This window comes from Thalassophryne amazonica, chromosome 2, assembly GCF_902500255.1.
Source record: "Thalassophryne amazonica chromosome 2, fThaAma1.1, whole genome shotgun sequence".
Classification (NCBI taxonomy): Eukaryota; Metazoa; Chordata; class Actinopteri; order Batrachoidiformes; family Batrachoididae; genus Thalassophryne; species Thalassophryne amazonica.
Window position 1 is genome coordinate 25,709,450 of NC_047104.1, and position 23,037 is coordinate 25,732,486.

General features: G+C 40.7%; 1 protein-coding gene across 1 annotated transcript in view; it reads left to right on the forward strand.

The window, feature by feature from the left end:
* Nucleotides 1-23,037, forward strand: part of ntrk3b (neurotrophic tyrosine kinase, receptor, type 3b) — a 618,832-nt gene that overhangs the window by 125,008 nt on the left and 470,787 nt on the right. The window contains exon 3 of the mRNA XM_034184491.1: nucleotides 9,686-9,757. Within this exon, the coding sequence (XP_034040382.1) occupies nucleotides 9,686-9,757 (72 nt within the window). The remainder of the gene's footprint in view (nucleotides 1-9,685; nucleotides 9,758-23,037) is intronic.

Sequence of the window (23,037 nt, forward strand, 5' to 3'; positions counted from 1 at the left end):
TCCTTTGCTGAGATAATCCATCCCACCTCACAGGTGTGCCATATCAAGATGCTGATTAGACACCATGATTAGTGCACAGGTGTGCCTTAGACTGCCCACAATAAAAGGCCACTCTGAAAGGTGCAGTTTTATCACACAGCACAATGCTACAGATGTCGCAAGATTTGAGGGAGCGTGCAATTGGCATGCTGACAGCAGAAATGTCAACCACAGCTGTTGCTCGTGTATTGAATGTTCATTTCTCTACCATAAGCCGTCTCCAAAGGCGTTTCAGAGAATTTGGCAATACATCCAACCAGCCTCACAACTGCAGACCACGTGTAACCACACCAGCCCAGGACCTCCACATCCAGCATGTTCACCTCCAAGATCGTCTGAGACCAGCCACTCGGACAGCTGCTGAAACAATCGGTTTGCATAACCAAAGAATTTCTGCACAAACTGTCAGAAACCGTCTCAGGGAAGCTCATCTGCATGCTCGTCGTCCTCATCGGGGTCTCGACCTGACTCCAGTTCGTCGTCGCAACTTCGCACAGCAATTGAAGAGGAGTGGACCAACATTCCACAGGCCACAATTGACAACTTGATCAACTCTATGCGAAGGAGATGTGTTGCACTGCATGAGGCAAATGGTGGTCACACCAGATACTGACTGGTATCCCCCCTGCAATAAAACAAAACTGCACCTTTCAGAGTGGCCTTTTATTGTGGACAGTCTAAGGCACACCTGTGCACTAATCATGGTGTCTAATCAGCATCTTGGTATGGCACACCTGTGAGGTGGGATGGATTATCTCAGCAAAGGAGAAGTGCTCACTATCACAGATTTAGACTGGTTTGTGACCAATATTTGAGGGAAATGGTGATATTGTGTATGTGGAAAAAGTTTTAGATCTTTAAGTTCATCTCATACAAAATGGGAGCAAAACCAAAAGTGTTGCGTTTATATTTTTGTTGAGTGTATATACACCCTATGAAAGCCCTTATAATGAGGATGAATACCTTAATAGGTTAGCCTGTATTGTGTCATTTATTCAAGACAATCCTTCTACTTGTGTTTATATCTTGGGAGATATGAATGCTGATGTGAGTGACTGTAAATCCTTATTTGGTAACCACTTAAGGCAGTTCTGCTCCAATAATGATTTGATTCTTTCTAGTGAAATGCTTTTGCCAGTGGACAGCTACACTTATATCAGTGAAATGTGGCACACAACATCATGGCTAGATCACTGTATCTGCTCTGAGGATGCACATGACTCTTTAGAGGCTATGAGGATAAATTATGAATTTGCTATATCAGATCATGTCCCTTTCTCCTTGTCTATAAATGTGGGCAATTTACCCACTTATTTGCCCATGAATAATGAGACGCAAGAAGGAAAAATTTATTGGGACAAGCTGAACGCGCAGGATTTAAACTTGTATTACATCCAGTCTGATTTATGCTTAAGTAATATTGAGTTACCAAAAAGCGCAGTGGTTTGTTCTGACATGAATTGTAAAAATGCACAACATGGCGCAGAATTGTGCATACTGTATGAGAAAATTATAGATTCTCTTCTTATTTCTAGTAGGTCCTTGTATAAAACTAAAAAGTTCCAAGCCAAGCCGGGGTGGAATGTGTATGCAGAAGAGCTTCATGCTGAAGCTAGAAGGGCTTTTAAATCATGGGTTAAATTTGGCAAACCTAGACATGGTCCTGTGTTTGAACATAAGAAATGCTCATTTTAAATATGCCTTGCGTTTTATTAAGAGAAATGAAAACCTCTTGAAATCTGAGTCGCTTGCAAGGAAACTTCTGCAGAATAGTCCTACCGAATTCTGGAAAGAAATAAAAACAATGAACAATTTAAAAACATCCTTGCCAACTAATATAAATTGTGCAAATGGTCCTGATGAAATTATTCAATTATGGCGGAATCATTATTATGAATTGTTTAATTGTATTAAAAGTAATTAATTTGTGATGAACAGTATAGATAAACATGAGGAAGTGGTTATTTCTACACAAGAAATTAGTGATATTGTTATGAATTTGAGTAATAATAAGTCATGCGGTGTGGATAAAATATCGGCTGAGCATTTAAAATTTGCAAGCAGGAAATTGTTTTCCTTGTTGGCTATCTGTTTCACTGGGTTTTTAATTCATGGTATTTTACCTAATTCTATACTCTCTGTATTCTTAGTGCCTATTGTTAAGGATAAGTGTGGTAAAATAAATAATAAAGATAACTATCGGCCTATTGCTTTAGCCAGTACTGTATCCAAAGTCTTGGAGAGGGCTATACTTAATAGAATGGAGACGTATTTGGTGACATCTGATAATCAATTTGGTTTTAAGTCAAAACTTGGCACTGATATGTGCATTTTTGCTCTTAAGGAGATTTTAGACTTTTATAATCGGTGCAATACTACTATTTTTATGTGTTTTATTGATGCCTCAAAAGCGTTTGATCATGTAAATCATGATAAATTGTTTTATAAATTGTATAATAGAGGAGTTCCGAAGTATTTATTGAGAATTTTAGTGTATTGGTATGCTCACCAGTCTATGTATGTGAAATGGGGAAATTATGTATCTTCCCCCTTTCATGTGAGGAATGGGGTAAGACAAGGTAGTATTCTTTCACCTTGCCTTTTTAATGTGTATATGGATGATCTATCTAATCTGCTGAATCAGTGTAGGACGGGCTGTGGGGTTGGCCATACAACCATAAACCACCTAATGTACGCTGATGATCTTGTAATTTTCTCCCCGTGTAGTGCTGGGCTGCAGCAGTTGTTGAAGGTTTGCTCACAGTATGGTTTGGATTTTGACATTAAATATAATGCAAAAAAGAGCAACATCATGATTGTCAGAAGTAAGGAGGACTCAAAATCGTGTTTTCCTGCTTTCTTTCTGTCAGGCAGCATTCTCCAAGTGTGTGATGAAGTAAAATACTTGGGACATTACATAACTGCTGACCTGTCTGATGATAGAGATATGTACAGGCAGCGGTGTATTCAATATGCACAAGCAAATATGCTTGCTCGTAAGTTCTCTATGTGCTCTGTATCTGTTAAAATTTCACTCTTTAAAGCATATTGCACTTCAATGTACACTGCCCATTTGTGGCGGCATTTCAAACAAAGCAGTATGCACAAACATCAGGTTGCATACAATGATGGCATGAGAATACTGCTTAAGGTGCCGAGATGGAGTAGTGCCAGTCAGATGTTTGTAAATGTTAGTGTTCCAACTTGTGCTGCTGTGCTCAGAAACTTCATGTACAGCTGTATGTGCAGATTTACAGATTGTGTAAACAGTATCATTCATATCCTGACCAGTCCTGTACAGAGCTCGGTCAGGTTTTCTTCTAGGCTGTGGAAACATTGGCGTATCAGTTTATATGGCCATGGATGAAATTGGTCTTTTTATTGTTGTTGTTTTTTTTTTGTTTTTTTTTGTTTTTTGTATGTTCTTTTGTGTTACTATGGACCTTGTGTCTGAAATAAAGGTTGATGATGATGATGATGATGATGGAAGAGCTAGACATGCCACCATCCATGGAAGAGCTTGGGAAAGCCATTGACTGCCTTACTAGTGGGAAGGCCCCAGGGAGTGTTGGCATCCCATCAGAAGTCTTAAAGAGTGGGAAACCTGTGCTGCTAAAACATCTGCACAATCTTTTCTGCCTCTGCTGGGAACAGGGAAACATTCCCCAGGACATGCGAGCATCGTCACCTTGTATAAGAACAAAGGAGACAGAAGCGACTACAATAATAACTGAGGCATCTCCCTTCTCAGCACTGTTGGGAAGACCTTCACCTGTGTTACCTTAATGCATCTAGAGACCTTAGACTTACGTCTTTACCCAGAGTCCCAGTGTGGCTTTTGAGCTGGGAGGTCTACCATGGACATGATCTTTTCAATATGCCTGCTGCAGGAAATCAGTCAAGAGCAGGAAATGCCACTCTACATTGCCTTCATCAACCTGACCAAGACTTTTGACTGATCAGTTGAAGTGGACTCTTCATGCTCCTGCAGAAGATCAGCTGTCCACCAAAACTCCTCCCAGTTGTCTTTTCATTCCATGAGAACATGCACAGTACAGTTTGCTTCAATGGCGGAACATCAGAGGCCTTCCCAGTTAGCAGTGGGGTGAAACAGGGCTGTGTTCTTTTTGCCGATAGTAAGTCCCTTCGGCTGCTACCTTGTTTGCACTAAGGGTCGCCACAGCAAATTCAAGGTGGATCTGCATGTTGAATTGGCACAGGTTTTACACCGGATGCTCTTCCTGACGCAACTCCACATTACATGGAGAAATGTGGCAGGGGTGGGATTTGAACCTGGAACCTTCTGCACTGAAACCAAGCACATTAACCACTTGGCCACCACCCCTGCTCTTGGCCACCACCCATGCTTATGGCCACCACTTCTTCTCCATGCTCCTTCAGTACGCATTGAAGGATTTCAGCGAGGGACTGTACATTCACACCATGGCTGACAGCAAGCTCTTCAACATTGCCCAACTTTGTGCCAAGTCCAAGGTTGTGGAGGTACTCATCTATGAGATGCTCTTTTCTGGCATTGCAGCCTTGACATCACACTCTGAAGATGGTCTGCAGCATCTTGTTAATCACCTCTCATGCCTGCCAGCAGTTCAATCTGACCATCAGTCTGAAGAAGACAAACTTCATGGTGCAGGGCACAGTTGCTCCCCCTAACATTGACATTGATGGGTACAGCCTGTAAGTCATGGAGCACTTCACATATCTTGGGTCAACCATCTTGTACTCACTCTCCATTGATGCAGAGATGAACTGCAGGATTGCGAAGGCAGTAGCAGTTTTGGCAAGACTAAGCCACAGAGTCTGGAATAACTCCTGGGTCACTGAGAAGACAAAACTCTGTGTCTACCAGACACTCCTCTACGGTAGCGAGACATGGATCGCCTATGCCAGATATTAGAAAAAGTTCAACAGCTACCATCTGAGGTGATGAATTCTGCACATCAGATGGCAGGATAAGGTGCCCAACACAGAGGTCTTGGAACGCGCCAACTTGAACAGCATGTTCAGCATTCTTGGTGAAAGGTGCCTTGGTTGGCTTGGTCATGTCAGGAGAATGGATCCGGGACACATTCCTAAAGATCAGCTGTATGGTGAGCTTGCACACAGCACTCATTTGGCTGGTCAACCGTGCCTGCGCTTCAAGGTTGTCTGCAAGAAGGGTATGAAAACATGCAGCATCAATGTCAACACGTTGGAGCAGTGTGCAGAGGACCATGCAGCCTGGCGCCTTAGTGTCAGAACAGGTGCACAGAGGGCTGAGCAGTAGAGGAACCAAGGACTTGGGGGAGGTGATGGTGTAGTGGTTAAGGCGTTGGGCATGAGACCAGAAGATCCTCAGTTCAAATCCCAGCCTGACTGGAAAATCACTAAGGGCCCTTAGGCAAGGTCTTTAATTCCCTATTGCTCCCAGTGTGTAGTGAGCCCCGGTGTGTAGTGAGCGCCTTGTATGGCAGCATCCTGACATGGGGGTGAATGTGAGGCATTATTTGTAAAGAGCTTTGAGCATCTGATGCAGATGGAAAAGTGCTATCTAAATGCAGTCCATTTACCATTTACTTGTTGAGCAATGAGCTAGGAGGAAGGAGCGACAACGGTAGCCTCAGCAGGCATCACAGTACACGTACAACAAATACAGCAGAGATTGTCACTTGCACATTGGACTGATAAGTCATTTGCACATGTGCAGATAGAAACAAAAGACAAACATTTCCTGTATATTTGTATTGTCAACTATGTTGGTAGCATGGCCCAAGCAGAGGGTCACCCCTTTGAGTCTGGTCTGCTTGAGGTTTCTTCCTCAAATCATCAAGAGGGAGGTTTTCCTTACCACTGTCGCCTGTGTGCTTATTCTAGGGGTTGGTAAGGTTGGACCTTACTTGTGTGAAACACCTTGAGGCAGCTTTGTTGTAATTTGGTGCTATATAAATGAAATAAATTGAACACACACACACACACATATATATATATATATATATATATATATATAGTAAGTCCCTTCGGCTGCTCCCTTGTTTGCACATGGGGTCGCCACAGCAAATCCAAGGTGGATCTGCATGTTGAATTGGCACAGGTTTTACACCGGATGCCCTTCCTGACACAACTCCACATTACATGGAGAAGTGTGGCAGGAGTGGGATTTGAACCCGGAGCCTCCTGAACTGAAACCAAACACACGTCTGTTGAAAGCCTTAAGGACAAGTTGGAACATGTCCTGGCTGTTAAACAATTTCTCATATACTCACTCCACTGAAAGCCATCAAAAGCCGCCTGGATTTTACAAATGGTTATCAACACGGAGGTGTTTTTCCTGTGCCGCCGCACCGCGTCGGCTGTGTCCCGACGCGCGGATCCGTCCGCACGTCTTTCATTAAAAAAATCTCCTTTAACAGTGGAATATCCGGATAAAATGCTGAAACTGACTTCTTCTGAAACTTCTCTGTTCTCTCACGACGTCCTGGATCAATAGAGCCTGAAATGTGGAGGTTTTCAGCTTGAACAGGCTGACGACGGCGGCTGAGAGCGCTGCGCGACGTCTCGCACCGTGAAAAGTCCTTAAAGCGACAGTATCACCTCAAAATCTCTCATCAGCCGTTAAAATTTTCACTGAAAACCAGCTTAATTTTTCGAACCGTGTCCACTTCGATGTGTCTCACAGGTTTAGAAAAAAATTTTGATCAAACAACGCGCCAGTCTCTCAGCAACTTCTCAGACAAAGGAATTCCGACGAGGGGCTGGACGACTCCTCCCACAAGGAGTGCTCACAAGTGAATGACGTCACCGACAGGCGTGGAAAAACTCACGCATGCACACGAGGGTTCAAGCATGTCTGACGTAAAAACATATGAATGAAATCCATATAGTTTTTGAAAAAAATAAAAAGGACCGTTACTTTATTGACAGCCCTTGTATATATGTGTGTGTGTGTATGTGTGTATATGAACCCAGTCTCACGGCAAGTCGTGATTCAGTAGCACGAAATATACATTTATTACAATTTATTGATTCGTGATATTGTGACGAAAAGCACCTCATTTTCGTCACAGCAGCACAAATTCATTCTAATTCATTCCGTGATGGCTGCACAAAATTAAAAGTGAAGCGGGGGGTGGTTACACAGTTAGGGTTGAGGGTAGGAGTAGGGTTATGAGTTAAAAAAAAAAACCCTGTCACGAAAATTTGACTCATTTCATCACAGCAGCATGAAAAAAAAAAATGTGAGACTGGACTCTCTCTCTCTCTCTCTCTCTCTCTCTCTCTCTCTCTCTCTCTCTCTCTCTCTCTCTCTCTCTCTCTCTCTCTCTCTCTCTCTCTCTATATATATATATATGAATGACACAATACACACTTTTTCTCAAAACATGACCCTGTGGAGAAATACAAATGAACCTTTCTTCTTCTATGGTGTATAACGGCAGCCAGCATCCTTACTGTTGCATTGCTGCCACCTTCTGCATCAGTCCATTATAGCAGTACTAAATCCTCTCCATGAGTCCAGTTTCTTTCAAGTATCTAAAAAAAACAATGCAAAGCTAAAATACCCTCGGCCGTATGACCATTGTGTTCTGTATAATTTACAGTTGTTTAAGTAATTATTAGGTAACAAAAAATGAGTTTGCAGCTAGCAACCAGACTGTGACATCACAGTGCAGCTCTACTCTGATTGGCTGTCACCCCCGCCACTCAAAAACTACACTGAAGGCTAACGTCTGCTAAATGTCTTTTAAATCACTTCAGAGGTATTAATAGGTTTTAAAATGGCATTTTCAGTTTTAGAAGTGTTTATTTCAAACTTGCTTTTACATAATATATGACAAATATGTTATATTTTCCATAAAATGGAAAATGATGAAATTAGGTCTCTAGTGGCCCTGAAATGCCTCTAAAATGCTCAAAACCTTTGAGCATCAGGGGGCTTTGTCCCCTGGGCCCCCACCAGGGGTACTGCCTCCGGACCACGCTGGGGGCCTACAGTGGCCCATTTTCAAATTGTGTGTGGAACATGCGGAACATGTCATGTTTTGAGCTGGGCAGGTTGCTAATCATTTGCCTGCATTGATTATTAACTTAAACAACAGTGAAATGTAGAAATCCAAAGTTTTCTTCAGAAATATAAGCTCACATGGAGAGAAAAGTGATCTAGCTTATGGACAAAGTTAGGAACAGACAAAAGGCTAACATTCCAGAATGTTCCATCAAAGACCCACCTTGCCTATGAAAGAACTGGGTGATATACTTTCGACCCTTCGCTTCTTTCTCCCATCTATGCTTTTTTCTTTTCTTTTTTCCCCTCTGAGCTCTCTGAGTTGTCTTGCCTTTCCTCTTGCACTCGTCTGTGAAAAGTGTCTGCAGCAGTCTGAGGAGCAGGTAGACTGAATCATTTAACGAATATACAGAGGCGGGGTGAGTGTTGAGAAATGTTTCCAAAACACATAAACTTAGTGTTACCAAAACATGGCAAATAAAATATATGGTTGATTGTAAGTTTATATCTGTCATCTTATTTTGTCAGCATTATAATAGTATTACGGGCCTTTCTGGACCCCTGTCAATCATGGACCCCTAGAATCCTTCTTCTTATTATCCCCTTTTTGGCACCCCTCTGCAGGATGCACAGTATTTGGAATGAAACACATCCAAAAAAAGACTGAATGGTCTGAATGAACAGTTTGGCTGAACTTCTCAGACAATGAAAATCCGACGAGGGGGTGGACCACTCCTTCCACAAGGCGTGCTCACAGGTGAATGATGTCACCGACAGGCGTGAAAAAACTCAAGCATGCGCACGAGGGTTCAAGCTTGGCTGATGTAATCACACGTGATTCAAATCCATATAGTTTTTTTTTTAAATAAAACTGTTGGTTTCTTTTCTAATAGACCTCATATGTAATTTTCTGGTTTATTTTGGATTAATTTAACACTATGTTTTCTGGATCACTTACTTTTAAAAAGCTTTGCCACAGATGATTAAAAGAGCCATACGATTTTGTTTGTTTGTTTGTGTTTTTTCATTACATTTTTAATTTAGAGAAAAGTCAACAAATGTTTCCACACTGTGGGGACTGAAAATTTAAATCCCCGTCGATTTCACTCACTCTTACTGTTAAGGTGACCAGATGTCCCACTTTTTGCTACAACTTGAGATGGTTTCTGGCATTGTTATTGACTGCCAGGCTTCAGTTTTGAAAAGCATGTTTTAAAAATGCATGTTTTAGCCAAGATCAATGCCAGAAACCATCTCAATTTGCAGCATTAAGTGGGACTTATGGTCACCCTAGTTTGTGTGGTGATAATCTAGTTCACAGCCTTTGGGCCACAGAGGAGACACATGGTGGTCCACCCCACACCAGGACCATCACTCCTCTGAGGGCGAGTGGGTTTAGCTGCTGTTTAATTTTCTATTTTGGGCAAATGACTAATCATTTCAAAAGTGGAGGAGACAAAAATGAAATGCATTTCAATTTAGGGAGCGAAAATAAAATCAAGATGATGAGCAGAGAAGTCTCAGTACAGAGTATAATTAAGGAAAGTGAAAGCTCTGATGTGGTGCTTTGATGTGATAGTTTGCCATGGCACCTTGCCGTGGTACTTTGCTGATACTTTGTATTTTTTGTCATTCTTTTCTCCACAGAACTATTATGAACTGCAACCTGAGGTCAATCCAAGCTCGGGCTTTTGCTCAGAACCCCCACCTCCGCTACATGTGAGTAAATCTTTGTCCAGTCTTTGACATTTGACTGGATGAGTATATCGCTCAGCAGACAACGATGTTGATGATAGAGACGGGCTTTGGGAAAATTGTTGCTGTTGTAACAGCAGCACATGTTAAATGAGAGATCCATTATTTGACTCGGATAATTGGATTCGTTTCAGCACCGCTTCTTTGTGCTTCAGTAGAGCAACACACCAAAGACGCAGTTCTATTTGCTCTGCATTCGCCAAATGGACAATTTGTCCAGAAGGCCGAGCATCAGAGAGCGAGGCGAAGAGCAAAGTAATTTCTTTAACAACGGCTGATGTGTCACCGTATGACAGCCTGTTATTCCCCAATTGTCTGCGAGTAAACACGGTGAGGAAGTGGTTGCAGTGCGGTACCTGAATGTGCCGCTTTCTGTCAGTTCTTGCTGCTGACTGAGAAGCCATTTGGCGTCAGAGAAGATGGCCACATTTACATTTTAGTGCTTGTGAACTGGAGTGAGGCAGCTGGTAAAGCTGATCAACTTTTAAGGAATCATTTTAAATTTTAAAATCACTTTAATTCTTCTCCCCAGCAGATGGTGCTATCACGGACACGTAAAAATAAAATGCAACCTTTTTTGGGAACTTGAAGATTTTTCTGGATTGTTAAAATGTGAATCAAAACATGGTTTGATGTGGAGGTGATAGTGCAGCTGTGGTTCCTTTTCATTTTCAGCAGTGATGATGAATGTAATTTAATGCACCTCCTAAAGGGGTCGTTTCATGCAAAATTGTTTGAGTCCAGAGTTTCCGCTCAACCCTCTGGGGCCAACGCCATCGTATACAACGGCTGGGACCAAGCTTTACTAAATTATAAATAACTTTTTAATGATATGAGATAGAAACTTACTTTTTTTTTTTGCTGAAAAGTTAACTCTCCTGACTTTCGATCCACCGTCGGCCATCTTTGTACTCCTCATAGAAGCTATGTGATGACGTGCACAATGTGAGTGTCCAATCGGAATTGGTTCACCATCACATGGTTTTCCAAAATCCAATCGTAGGGCAGATTTACCTCATGTGATAAACCAAAGATCCTTTTCAGGAGTGATATCTTACTAGTTGGGCCATTTGAATAGCCCCCTAACTCCTCCAATGTGCCCTGCACCATTACGCACAGTGAAAGTGAAAGCAGACGGAGAGCCTCACATGACAATCTCACGTGCTCGAACAAAGAGTGTGTAACTATCAGGATTGCTCCACTAGTTTGCACATGAATGTTACTGGATTACTCTGTGGCTGTCTCCCTCTGGTGTAAAGCACTGTTTACCATATCAATGAGGTGAGGGAGAGGGGCCGCTCCTCAGACTGTAAGGAACCAAAGTGTGAAATGAAAGCTGCTTGCAGAGTCAGACAGAAGACTCCAAAACACAGTAGAAATAGAAATTTGTGATGTGACCTTTGTGACCAGAAATTGCTTTGAGTTGAAGACAAACAAAAGGCATAGACCATTTTGTATATATTGTTCAAAATGTGCATTTGTGTTTATTGTTTTAACTTTTTTGTTGTACAGTCTTTCACACAAGACCTCAAATTACCTTTATAAAGTGTCAAAACAGTTGTTTATTATAGTTTGCTGTGTGTTTTCAATGTGTTTTTAAATGTGTGTGGAAAATTATTTTCCGCTTTACTTTTTCCTTTGTTATTTCTGATTGTAAACCTTTATTACACTTCTAAAACACAACAAAAGCATATATATAATGAAAGAACAGGATGTCCTGAAAAAAGAGACATCAAACTTGATTGTGGGATGCAGGGAGAGCTGTTAACAGCAATAATAAAACATTTATGCAAGGCGAGTGAACTGTCCAAAAAATGCCGTTGGACCCCAGAGGGTTAAATATGGTTGGAGTTAAACTGCTTTTAAAGTTACACATTTCTGTCTGTGCATGTCACATACCCTCATTAATGCAATGAAGATGTGTGAAACAGCTTGTTTTAAGTTTCTGTGACATATGTCACAGACTTCTTACCTAAATATAAGACACTCCCACTGAGCTGCTTTCTGCTGTGTGACATGCACACATGCTGTTGGTATGGTTTCCACTCGTGTTGGAGAGCAGATGTAGTAAGTGGTGGCTTCACTCATTTATAGGAACACGTTTATACATACGTTGTATCTTCTTTGTTTTTGCAGATACATCCTTGAGCAAGGCACTGATCCTTGACCTCTTCAGAACAGCTAAAAGCATCAGTCAGTGATCACATGTCAAAGAGAATGTGTGTTGCGTATGTGACCTGAGTTAATACCGTATGCGTGTGAAGTCTTCAGGTTTCTTCGCTGCTCGATGGTTTTCTGCTTCACACATTAACACGTTAGTTCATGGTGACAAAAACCTGAGTGTGATGTCATCACTGCTGATAGACTTGACACTGAATTTTTGCAGTTTGCACACTGTAAAAAGCAAAGATTTTGACTTCTGCAGAAGTGGGTGCTGTCCCTCTCAAGTGTTAAATGCTGTATCTGTGTTTGTTTGTCAGTATGATGATACCAACACAATCCTTTTTTTCCATCTTAGAGTTCAGAAAGAAAGCTGATGCAGATCTGCTTGCATCGATCTCAAAGGTTGTGATCAATTGTAATTGATTAATGTTACTGTGACATTTGTGTCCTTCTTAACCTCCAGTCCTTCCCATTCCAGTTGCCATGGGAACTAAATCATTGGTTACTTTTTGCTAAATGTTCGCTTTATAATGTGTTTGCACTGTTTTAGATTAAAAAAACAAAAACAAACACAACAAGCCCTATCCTTTTATAAGATGAAATATTTGCTTCATACTGCTTGCTTGCTCTTAGTTTGGTTGGTGATATAAAGTCAGTTGGAAAACTTTGCTCCTACTGAACGTGATGCTTTTGAGAAGAATGCCGTGAACAAGGCTGACACATTATTTTCCTGTTTGCCATCACTGGATGTTTGCATGAATCACCAAGTTCACACAGATCATTAAAAAATAAAGTCTTACACACATATACAGTGAGGAAAATAGGTATTTGAACACCCTGCGGTTTTGCAACTTCTCCCACTTAGAAATCATGGAGGGGTTTGAAATTTTCATCTTAGGTGCATGTCCACTGTGAGAGACATAATCTAAAAAAAAAAAAAAAAAAAAAAATCCAGAAATCACAGTGTACGATTTTTTAATAATTTATTTGTATGTTACCGCTGCAGTAGTATTTGAACCCCTGCCAACCAGCAACAATTCTGGCTCACACAGACCTGTTAATTTTTCTTTAAGATGCCCTCTTATTCTGCACTCTTTACCTGTATTAATTGCACCTGTTTGAACTTTTTACCTGTATAAAAGACAGCTGTTCACACACTCAATCAATCACACTCCAATCTGTCCACCATAGCCAAGACCAAAGAGCTGTCTAAGGACACCAGGGACAAAACTGTAGACCTGCACAAGGCTGGGATGGACTACAGGACAACAGGCAAGCAGCTTGTTAGAAGACAACAACTGTTATGATTATTTATTAGAAAGTGGAAGAAACACAAGATGACTGTCAATCTCCCTCGGTCTGGGATCCCATGCAAGATCTCACTTTGTGGGGTAAGGATGATGCTGAGAAAGCTCAGAACTACACAGGAGGACCTGGTCAGTGACCTGACGAGAGCTGGGACCACAGTCACAAAGATTACATTAGTAACACATGATGTTGTCATGGTTTAAAATCCTGCAGGGCAGAAAGGTCCCCCTGCTCAAGCCAGCACATGTCCAGGCCCATTTGAAGTTTACCAGTGACCATCTGGATGATCCAGAGGAGACATGGGAGAAGGTCATGTGGTCAGATGAGACCAGAATAGAGCTTTTGGAATCAACTCCACTTACCATGTTTAGAGGATGAGAGCAACCCCAAGAAAACCATCCAACCGTGAAGCATGGGGGTGGAAACATCATACTCTGGGGGTGCTCTTCTGCAAAGGGGACAGGCCGACTGCACCGTATTGAAGGGGGATGGATGGGATCATGTATTGCGAGATTTTGGCAACCAACCTCCTTCCCTCAGTAAGAGCATTGAAGATGGGTCATGGCTGGGTCTTCCAGCATGACAATGGCCCCAAACACACAGCCAGGGTAACTAAGGAGGGGCTCCGTAAGAAGCATTTCAAGGTCCTGGAGTGGCCTGGCCAGTCTCCAGACCTGAACTCAATAGAAAAATCTTTGGAGGGAGCTGAAACTCCAAACCAGAAAGATCTAGAGAAGATCTGTATGGAGGAGTGGACCAAAATCCCTGCTGCAGTGTGTGCAAACCTGGTGAAAAAGTACAGAAAACGTTTGACCTCTGTAATTGCAAACAAAGGCTACTGTACCAAATATTAACATTGATTTTCACAGGTGTTGAAATACTTATTTACAGCAGTACAGTAGTGTTCAGAATAATAGTAGTGCTATGTGACTAAAAAGACTAATCCATGTTTTGAGTATATTTCTTATTGTTACATGGGAAATAAGGTACCAGTAGATTCAGTAGATTCTCACAAATCCAACAAGACCAAGCATTCATGATATGCACACTCTTAAGGCTATGAAATTGGGCTATTAGTAAAAAAGTAGAAAAGGGGGTGTTCACAATAATAGTAGCATCTGCTGTTGACGCTACAAACTCAAAACTATTATGTTTAAACTGCTTTTTTAGCAATCCTGTGAATCACTAAACTAGTATTTAGTTGTATAACCACAGTTTTTCATGATTTCTTCACATCTGCTAGGCATTAAATTTGTTGGTTTAGAACCAAGATTTTGCTCGTTTACTAGTGTGCTTGGGGTCATTGTCATGTTGAAACACCCATTTCAAGGGCATGTCCTCTTCAGCATAAGGCAGCATGACCTCTTCAAGTATTTTGACATATCCAAACTGATCCATGATACCTGGTATGCGATATATAGGCCCAACACCATAGTAGGAGAAACATGCCTATATCATGATGCTTGCACCACCATGCTTTACTGTCGAAAATAACAATTTTATTCTCATCAGTCCACAAAATATTCCTCCATTTCTCTTTAGGCCAGTTGATGTGTTCTTTGGCAAATTGTAACCTCTTCTGCACATGTCTTTTATTTAACAGAGGGACTTTGCGGAAGATTCTTGCAAATAAATTAGCTTCACACAGGTGTCTTGTCACAGCACTTACAGGTTACTCCAGACTGTCTTTGATCATCCTGGAGCTGATCAGTGGGTGAGCCTTTGCCATTCTGGTTATTCTTCTATCCATTTTGATGGTTGTTTTCCATTTTCTTCCACGTGTCTCTGTTTTTCTTTTTTTTTTTTGTCCATTTTAAAGCATTGGAGATCATTGTAGATGAACAGCCTATAATTTTTTGCACCTGCGTATAAGTTTTCCCCTCTCCAATCAACTTTTTAATCAAACTACGCTGTTCTTCTGAACAATGTCTTGAACGTCCCATTTTCCTCAGGCTTTCAAAGAGAAAAGCATGTTCAACAGGTGCTGGCTTCATCCTTACATAGGGGACACCTGATTCACACCTGTTTGTTCCACAAAAATGACAAACTCACTGACTGAATGCCACACTACTATTATTGTGAACACCTCTTTTCTACTTTTTTTTTTACTATTAGCCCAATTTCATAGCCTTAAGAGTGTACATATCATGAATGCTTGGTCTTGTTGGATTTGTGAGAATCTACTGAATCTACTGGTACCTTGTTTCCTATGTAACAATAAGAAATATACTCAAAACCTGGATTAATCTTTTTAGTCACATAGCACTACTATTATTCTGAACACTACTGTAACATACAAATAAATTATTAAAAAATCATACATTGTGTTTTCCCGATTTTTTTTTTTTTTTTTTAGATTATGTCTCTCACAGTGGACATGCACCTAAGATGAAAATTTCAGACCCCTTCATGATTTCTGCAACCCCTGGCAAAAATTATGGAATCACCGGCCTCGGAGGATGTTTGTAATTTGCCCAAAAACTCAGAGAAAGTGCCATGTTTCTGATGGGGACAGAGGAGAGCTGTTCCTATAAGTAGAATTATGCTCTTTCATTTAACCCCTTTAGTGCCCACCCTCAAATGCTTCTATGGAACCCAATTGGGCTTTAGTGAATGAGAGAATGAACATGTAGTGAGGCAGATAGAATATTTAGGAGTCTTCTACAACCCCTGGCAAAAAATTATGGAATCACCGGCCTCGGAGGATGTTCATTCAGTTGTTTAATTTTGTAGAAAAAAAGCAGATCACAGACATGACACAAAACTAAAGTCATTCCAAATGGCAACTTTCTAGCTTTAAGAAACATTGTAAGAAATCAAGAAAAAAAAATTGTGGCAGTCAGTAACGGTTACTTTTTTAGACCAAGGAGAGCGAAAAAAATATGGACTCACTCAATTCTGAGGAAAAAATTATGGAATCATGAAAAACAAAAGAACGCTCCAACACATCACTAGTATTTTGTTGCACCACCTCTGGCTTTTATAACAGCTTGCAGTCTCTGAGGCATGGACTTAATGAGTGACAAACAATACTCTTCATCAATCTGGCTCCAACTTTCTCTGATTGCTGTTGCCAGATCAGCTTTGCAGGTTGGAGCCTTGTCATGGACCATTTTCTTCAACTTCCACCAAAGATTTTCAATTGGATTAAGATCCGGACTATTTGCAGGCCATGACATTGACCCTATGTGTCTTTTTGCAAGGAATGTTTTCACAGTTTTTGCTCTCTGGCAAGATGCATTTTCTTGAAAAATGATTTCATCATCCCCAAACATCCTTTCAGTTGATGGGATAAGAAAAGTGTCCAAAATATCAATGTAAACTTGTGCATTTATTGATGATGTAATGACAGCCATCTCCCCAGTGCCTTTACCTGACATGCAGCCCCATATCACCAATGACTGTGGAAATGTACATGTTCTCTTCAGGCAGTCATCTTTATAAATCTCATTGGAACGGCACCAAACAAAAGTTCCAGCATCATCACCTTGCCCAATGCAGATTCGAGATTCATCACTGAATATGACTTTCATCCAGTCATCCACAGTCCACAATTGGTTTTCCTTAGCCCATTGTAACCTTGTTTTTTTCTGTTTAGCTGTTAATGATGGCTTTCGTTCAGCTTTTCTGTATGTAAATCCCATTTCCTTTAGGCGGTTTCTTACAGTTCGGTCACAGACGTTGACTCCAGTTTCCTCCCATTCGTTCCTCATTTGTTTTGTTGTGCATTTTCGATTTTTGAGACATATTGCTTTAAGTTTTCTGTCTTGACGCTTTGATGTCTTCCTTGGTCTACCAGTATGTTTGCCTTTAACAACCTTCCCATGTTGTTTGTATTTGGTCCAGAGTTTAGACACAGCTGACTGTGAACAACCAACATCTTTTGCAACATTGCGTGATGATTTACCCTCTTTTAAGAGTTTGATAATCCTCTCCTTTGTTTCAATTGACATCTCTCGTGTTGGAGCCATGATTCATGTCAGTCCACTTGGTGCAACAGCTCTCCAAGGTGTGATCACTCCTTTTTAGATGCAGACTAACGAGCAGATCTGATTTGATGCAGGTGTTAGTTTTGGGGATGAAAATTACAGGGTGATTCCATAATTTATTCCTCAGAATTGAGTGATTCCATATTTTTTTCCCTCTGCTTGGTCTAAAAAAGTAACCATTACTGACTGCCACAATTTTTTTTTCTTGATTTCTTACAGTGTTTCTTAAAGCCAGAAAGTTGCCATTTGAAATGACTTTAGTTTTGTGTCATGTCTATGATCTGCTTTTTTTCTACAAAATTAAACAAGTGAATGAACATCCTCCGAGGCCGGTGATTCCATAATTTTTGCCAGGGGTTGTAAGTGGGAGAATTTGCAAAATTGCAGGGTGTTCAAATGGTTATTTTCCTTACTGTAGCTGAACACACAAAGTAGCCTATATTAATATTTTTATTGAATATGGCTGCATGCAGTATCTGACACTTTCTCACTGCAGTTCTCTCTCCCTCTCACACAGACAGACAGACAGACACAGACACACACACGCACACCTTAATCAGTATTGTTTAACTTTGTGTGGGAAATAAATGCCAAGAATGTTAGGCAGTAAAAATAAATAAATAATTGAAAAAAAATCTCACTTTGATCATAAAATTTAAATAAAGAAAGTTGTGTTGAGTATGACAACTCTTATTCATGCATAGTTAGTAGTTCATAATTTCCTGCTACATTGAATGTCAATTCTGAGGCTGTTCTGTTATTCATTCATACACTTAAGAATATTCATGTTCTGAGTTTATAAAAAAAAAGTTCTTTAAATAGTTCTCTTTTGTGATCAAAATCATTGATTTGAATCTTCTGTAAATAGTTTTCAAATAAACAATAAATATTGCAACTTCTCATCAATCCATATCAATTTCAGACTAATGTACTTATTTAAGCCTCACCCTTTTTGAGATAAACCATGCCCACTTCTGGTTTAGGCCCCGCCCACCACAAGTACAGATACGGATACAGATAATTTAAATGGTTGAGCAGATACAGATACAGATAGTGGTGTACTCGCTCATCCCTAGTTCCAATGTTACTCTGTGAAGAAACAGTTTTTTTAATTGTAACATTCATAATGCACATTTTCCTGTTGGAACTGAAGTCCATCAACAACGACACCAGCCGTGTGTCTGGGTTCCTGTTTGATGCTGGTTGTCTTCTCCTGTGTCACATTAAAGGTCAGTGTCTGGATGATGAGGTGAGTCGTCTCTTTCCTCCAGTGGTGTTGAAGGAGATGCACAATAAATCTGAAGGGAATGTTGTCACCGGGGGAGTTGGAAAGGTCACTCCCCACAGGGGGAAGGAAGTTTCATGTCTCTCATTAAATTTCTCTGCCGCCCTCTTTTTAATTCCTAAATGTCACTTTAATGTTTGGTCAGTTGGACTGAGACGAGTGTAATGAGGATTTTGATTATGCTTTGTTTACATTTGTTGTTGTTTGGAAGGACTTCCTTCAGGTCATGATCTTGCATATTTGGAGCAGAAACTGAAAAAAAAGGAGTTTAATTCATGACTGAACTTGAAGCTCAGCATCAGCTGAGTCAGAGGCTGTGAGCAGTTCTAACGAGCTCTTGGACCTGGATTACAATCAGAGCTAATTTGTGTGCTGTCAAATGATTCATTTTCCAGATGTTTGCAGCTGTTAGAGAGGTTGACCTCAGAGTAGGTCTGGACAGTTAGTGACCCTCATCTGTGCTGCAAAAGAAAAAGCTCTCCAAAAAATAAAGCAGTCAGGTTATTTTTATAGGAAAAACAGGCACAGCTTTCTCAAAGTCATTACTTTGTGTCAGTCCTTCAACAAAGAACCAACACGAGTCTGATCCATGATTGAAATCATCTCTTTGTTGTTCTTTGGAAATAAAGAGTTTTTCCATTTCATTTATGAAATGTATTTGTTACAGGGACCATGTAGGAAATACATAAATCACATAATGGGAAAAGATTCTTTGTGCCACATTTACTAGCCAATTTCCATCTGCGGTCTCTCTCTCTCTCTCTCTCTCTCTCTCTCTCTCTCTCTCTCTCTCTCTCTCTCTCTCTCTCTCTCTCTCTCTCTCTCTCTCTTTCACACACACATACAAAAAGATAAATGCAGAATAACATAAATATCAAAATGTTATGTACAAACATGCAGGATTATATTAAAACAAGAAGCGATCATAATGAGATTAATGCTGACAAGAAAATCTGCAAAAGCCATTTTTTTTCTACATCATCTGACAAAATATGGAAATCTGTGCAGCTTTTCTCATTATTTGCAAGATACTCCATGTTTTGCTTTCAAGGGGAAGGCTGACTGGGCATTGCTTAAGGCCCCTTCACACATAACACGATTTAAGTCGACTAGAGCATGAAGGAGAAATTGCATGCCAATTGTGAAAAATTGGAGCTGCCGCCAACACCTCGTACACCTGTTGCTACAACTATTTGTGCACACCAGCGGCTGAAAGACAGAGTGTGCCCTGTGAGAGCCCATTCGATCCCTCTCGTGGCAGGTGTCGGCCAAATTCCAAGTGACACACATGGACATCTAACACCGCTCACTTGGCACTTAGAAAATGTGTGGCCATTCGTGCTGTCAGCACGAAAACAGTCAGCAGACAATCACTTTTGAGCTGGCTGTAAAATTGTGCCCCCCACGAGTGTGGCTTTGCAAAAAAGTAAAATAATCAACCAAGTCATAAAATTTCAAAAACTGAAGATGAACAAACAATGAATTTGTTGGTTCATGATATGTTTTTTTTTACTTATCACTCTTATAGCTTTTTTTGTAACATAAATATTTGATTAGTATTTGTTTTATATGTATTTAACCAAACTTCAATGTAGTAAGTCATATAAGGGACAAGTAATGAGTGATACAATGAAACCAACAGATGCTGGGGGAGAAAGTATTCTACTTTGTACAAGATAGCAATAACTTTTGATATTTTGGACTCAATATGTTTTATATGAGTTTTCCAACAGAGCTTATCATCAACAAGAACTCCAAGAAATTTAGTTTGAGATACAATTTCAATTTCAACGCCATTCAACAATAATTTACTGCTAAAATTTCGAGGCTTATTTCCAAATATAATGCACATAGTTTGCCAAAATGAAGCGATAATTTATTAGAGTCAAACCAGTATTTAAATTTTTGCATTTCCCTCTCCACCAAGTGCAAGAACTGCCTCAAATTATCCCCACTACCAATCACAGTTGTATCATCAACAAACAAAATGCAACTCAAAGACTTAGAAACCATCCATCCATCCATCCATTTTCTTCCACTTTATCCGGAGTCGGGTCGCGGGGGCAGCAAAGCCGCCCAGACCTCCCAATTTACACACACCTCCCCCAGCTCCTCCGGGGTCTTCCCCGGGGCCTCCTCCCAATGGGACGTGCCCGGAACACCTCTCCAGCGAGGCGTCCAGGGGGCATCTGTAAAAGATGCCCGAGCCACCTCAGCTGACTCCTTTCGATGTGGAGGAGCAGCGGCTCGACTCTTCTCTATTGCATTTGTAACTTGTTCCACAAAGTCTATTAAAGCCAAAGAAGTTGTTCGATTTTTTCTGAAACCATACTGCTGTTCATTAAGTATATGATCTTCAAAAAAATCATTCAACCTCTTTACAATTTTTTTTTACAGAATTTTAGAAAACTGTGGTAACAAAGAGATTGGCCTATAATTTGGGGGAAAAAAAGTGTTTATCACCAGATTTAAACAATGGTATCATCTTAGCAATTTTCATTCTGGATGGAAATTTCCCAGTCATGGGTGACAGATTACAAATATATGTTATAGGTTTGATAATACAGTCAATAATGTTCTTAATCAAAACCATATCAAAGCTATCCATACCAGTGGATTTCTTTCCCTTTAATTTTGTAAGCTATATTAAAAATTTCTTTTTCATATGTTTCTCTAATAAACATTGAATCCTGAATTTTATTAATTAATTTACAGTTGTCCATAGAACACTTTGTCGTAGTTAAATCAAATCAAATCAAATCAATTTTATTTATATAGTGCCAAATCACAACAAACAGTTGCCCCAAGGCGCTTTATATTGTAAGGCAAGGCCATACAATAATTACGGAAAAACCCCAACGGTCAAAACGACCCCCCGTGAGCAAGCACTTGGCGACAGTGGGAAGGAAAAACTCCCTTTTAACAGGAAGAAACCTCCAGCAGAACCAGGCTCAGGGAGGGGCAGTCTTCTGCTGGGACTGGTTCGGGGCTGAGGGAGAGAACCAGGAAAAAGACATGCTGTGGGTGGTAGCAGAGATCAATCACTAATGATTAAACGCAGAGTGGTGCATACAGAGCAGAAAGCGAAAGAACACAGTGCATCATGGGAACCCCCAGCAGTGTTGTATGGCTGGGGGGGCCCCTGGCTGCCTTTTGTTTCTGTCTTTTGTCCTGTACTTTTGTTTTTCCTTCCAGGTGGCTTGCATTTGGGACTGAGTGGCTGTGTAGCTGAGTTTATCAGGACCTCACTCTGATCACCTGAGGCTGATCACCTGCGGCTCGTCAGGACTCACAGCTGTGGTGCATCTACATGGATTGGAACATGGTGGCATTTAAGACTGGAGTACACAGTGTGTATTTGCCAGAGACTCGACCTTGTGACCAGACGGGTGAGATCGTCGTCTCGGGAGCCATCTCATCATCAGTGGATGCAGAGAACGTCCAGGTTGATGCATGGTCTGTGAAAGAGGAGAGGGTGAGGTCTCACGCTCGTCAGCACACTTCCTGAGGTACGTTAGATTTGTGACTAACATTTATACAGTCAGTAAATGTGTGTCCCTCACACCTTATATATTGAGCTGTATGTTGGTCGTTTAAATCAGCTTCCACTGCAGTGGAGTTTTGTGAACAGGTGTGTTCCATGCCTGCAGGGTGGGAAGCTGATTTGCAATTAAGCCAGGAAGTGTTTGCTGTTTGTACACATTTGAGTGGTCTCTCTGTGTGTTGAGTGTGGACTCACATAATGATTTCTTCTTTCACAGACTCGGTTTGTCGCGGCCACCTGGGGGGGTGTCGTCCGAATTGGTTCTGGCTCCGGACTGTTAGCGCTGCTGGGAGCGCACCGCAATCCACCACGCCAGGACCGCGCACTTTTATATTTTTCACATCACTGTTATGTTTATTAAACTCTGTTATCCTTTGTACCGTGCTCTGCTTATTTTATACTGGGTCCTTCAAACGCTGGTCGGTTCTCCGGGCTGCGTCCGACACATAACAAGCAGTCTAAGTCTATAGCAGCATAACTAAGGGATGGTTCAGGGTCACCTGATCCAGCCCTAACTATAAGCTTTAGCAAAAAGGAAAGTTTTAAGCCTAATCTTAAAAGTAGAGAGGGTGTCTGTCTCCCTGATCTGAATTGGGCAGCTGGTTCCACAGGAGTTACAATTGAGTTTGATAAATTTTTTTTACCAACATTAACAAAATAATCATTAAAATAATCGGCAATAATTTTATTTCCTTTACAATTTATCAGAGTCTATATAAAAGTAAGATGGATAATCTTTAACAAGTTTTTTTCTTTTTAATACTGCTTCTTACACAATCGCATAAAGTTTGTTAATTTATTTTTATTATATGTCTTGTATTTTCTATCGGCTTCATTAGTTCTAAAATTTAAAAACTGCTTATACAATAATTTTTCTTTTTACATGCATTCAGGAGTCCCTTTGTTACCCAAGGTTTATCAGTCCTTTGTGTATCTCTGGTTTTTGGCACCCATG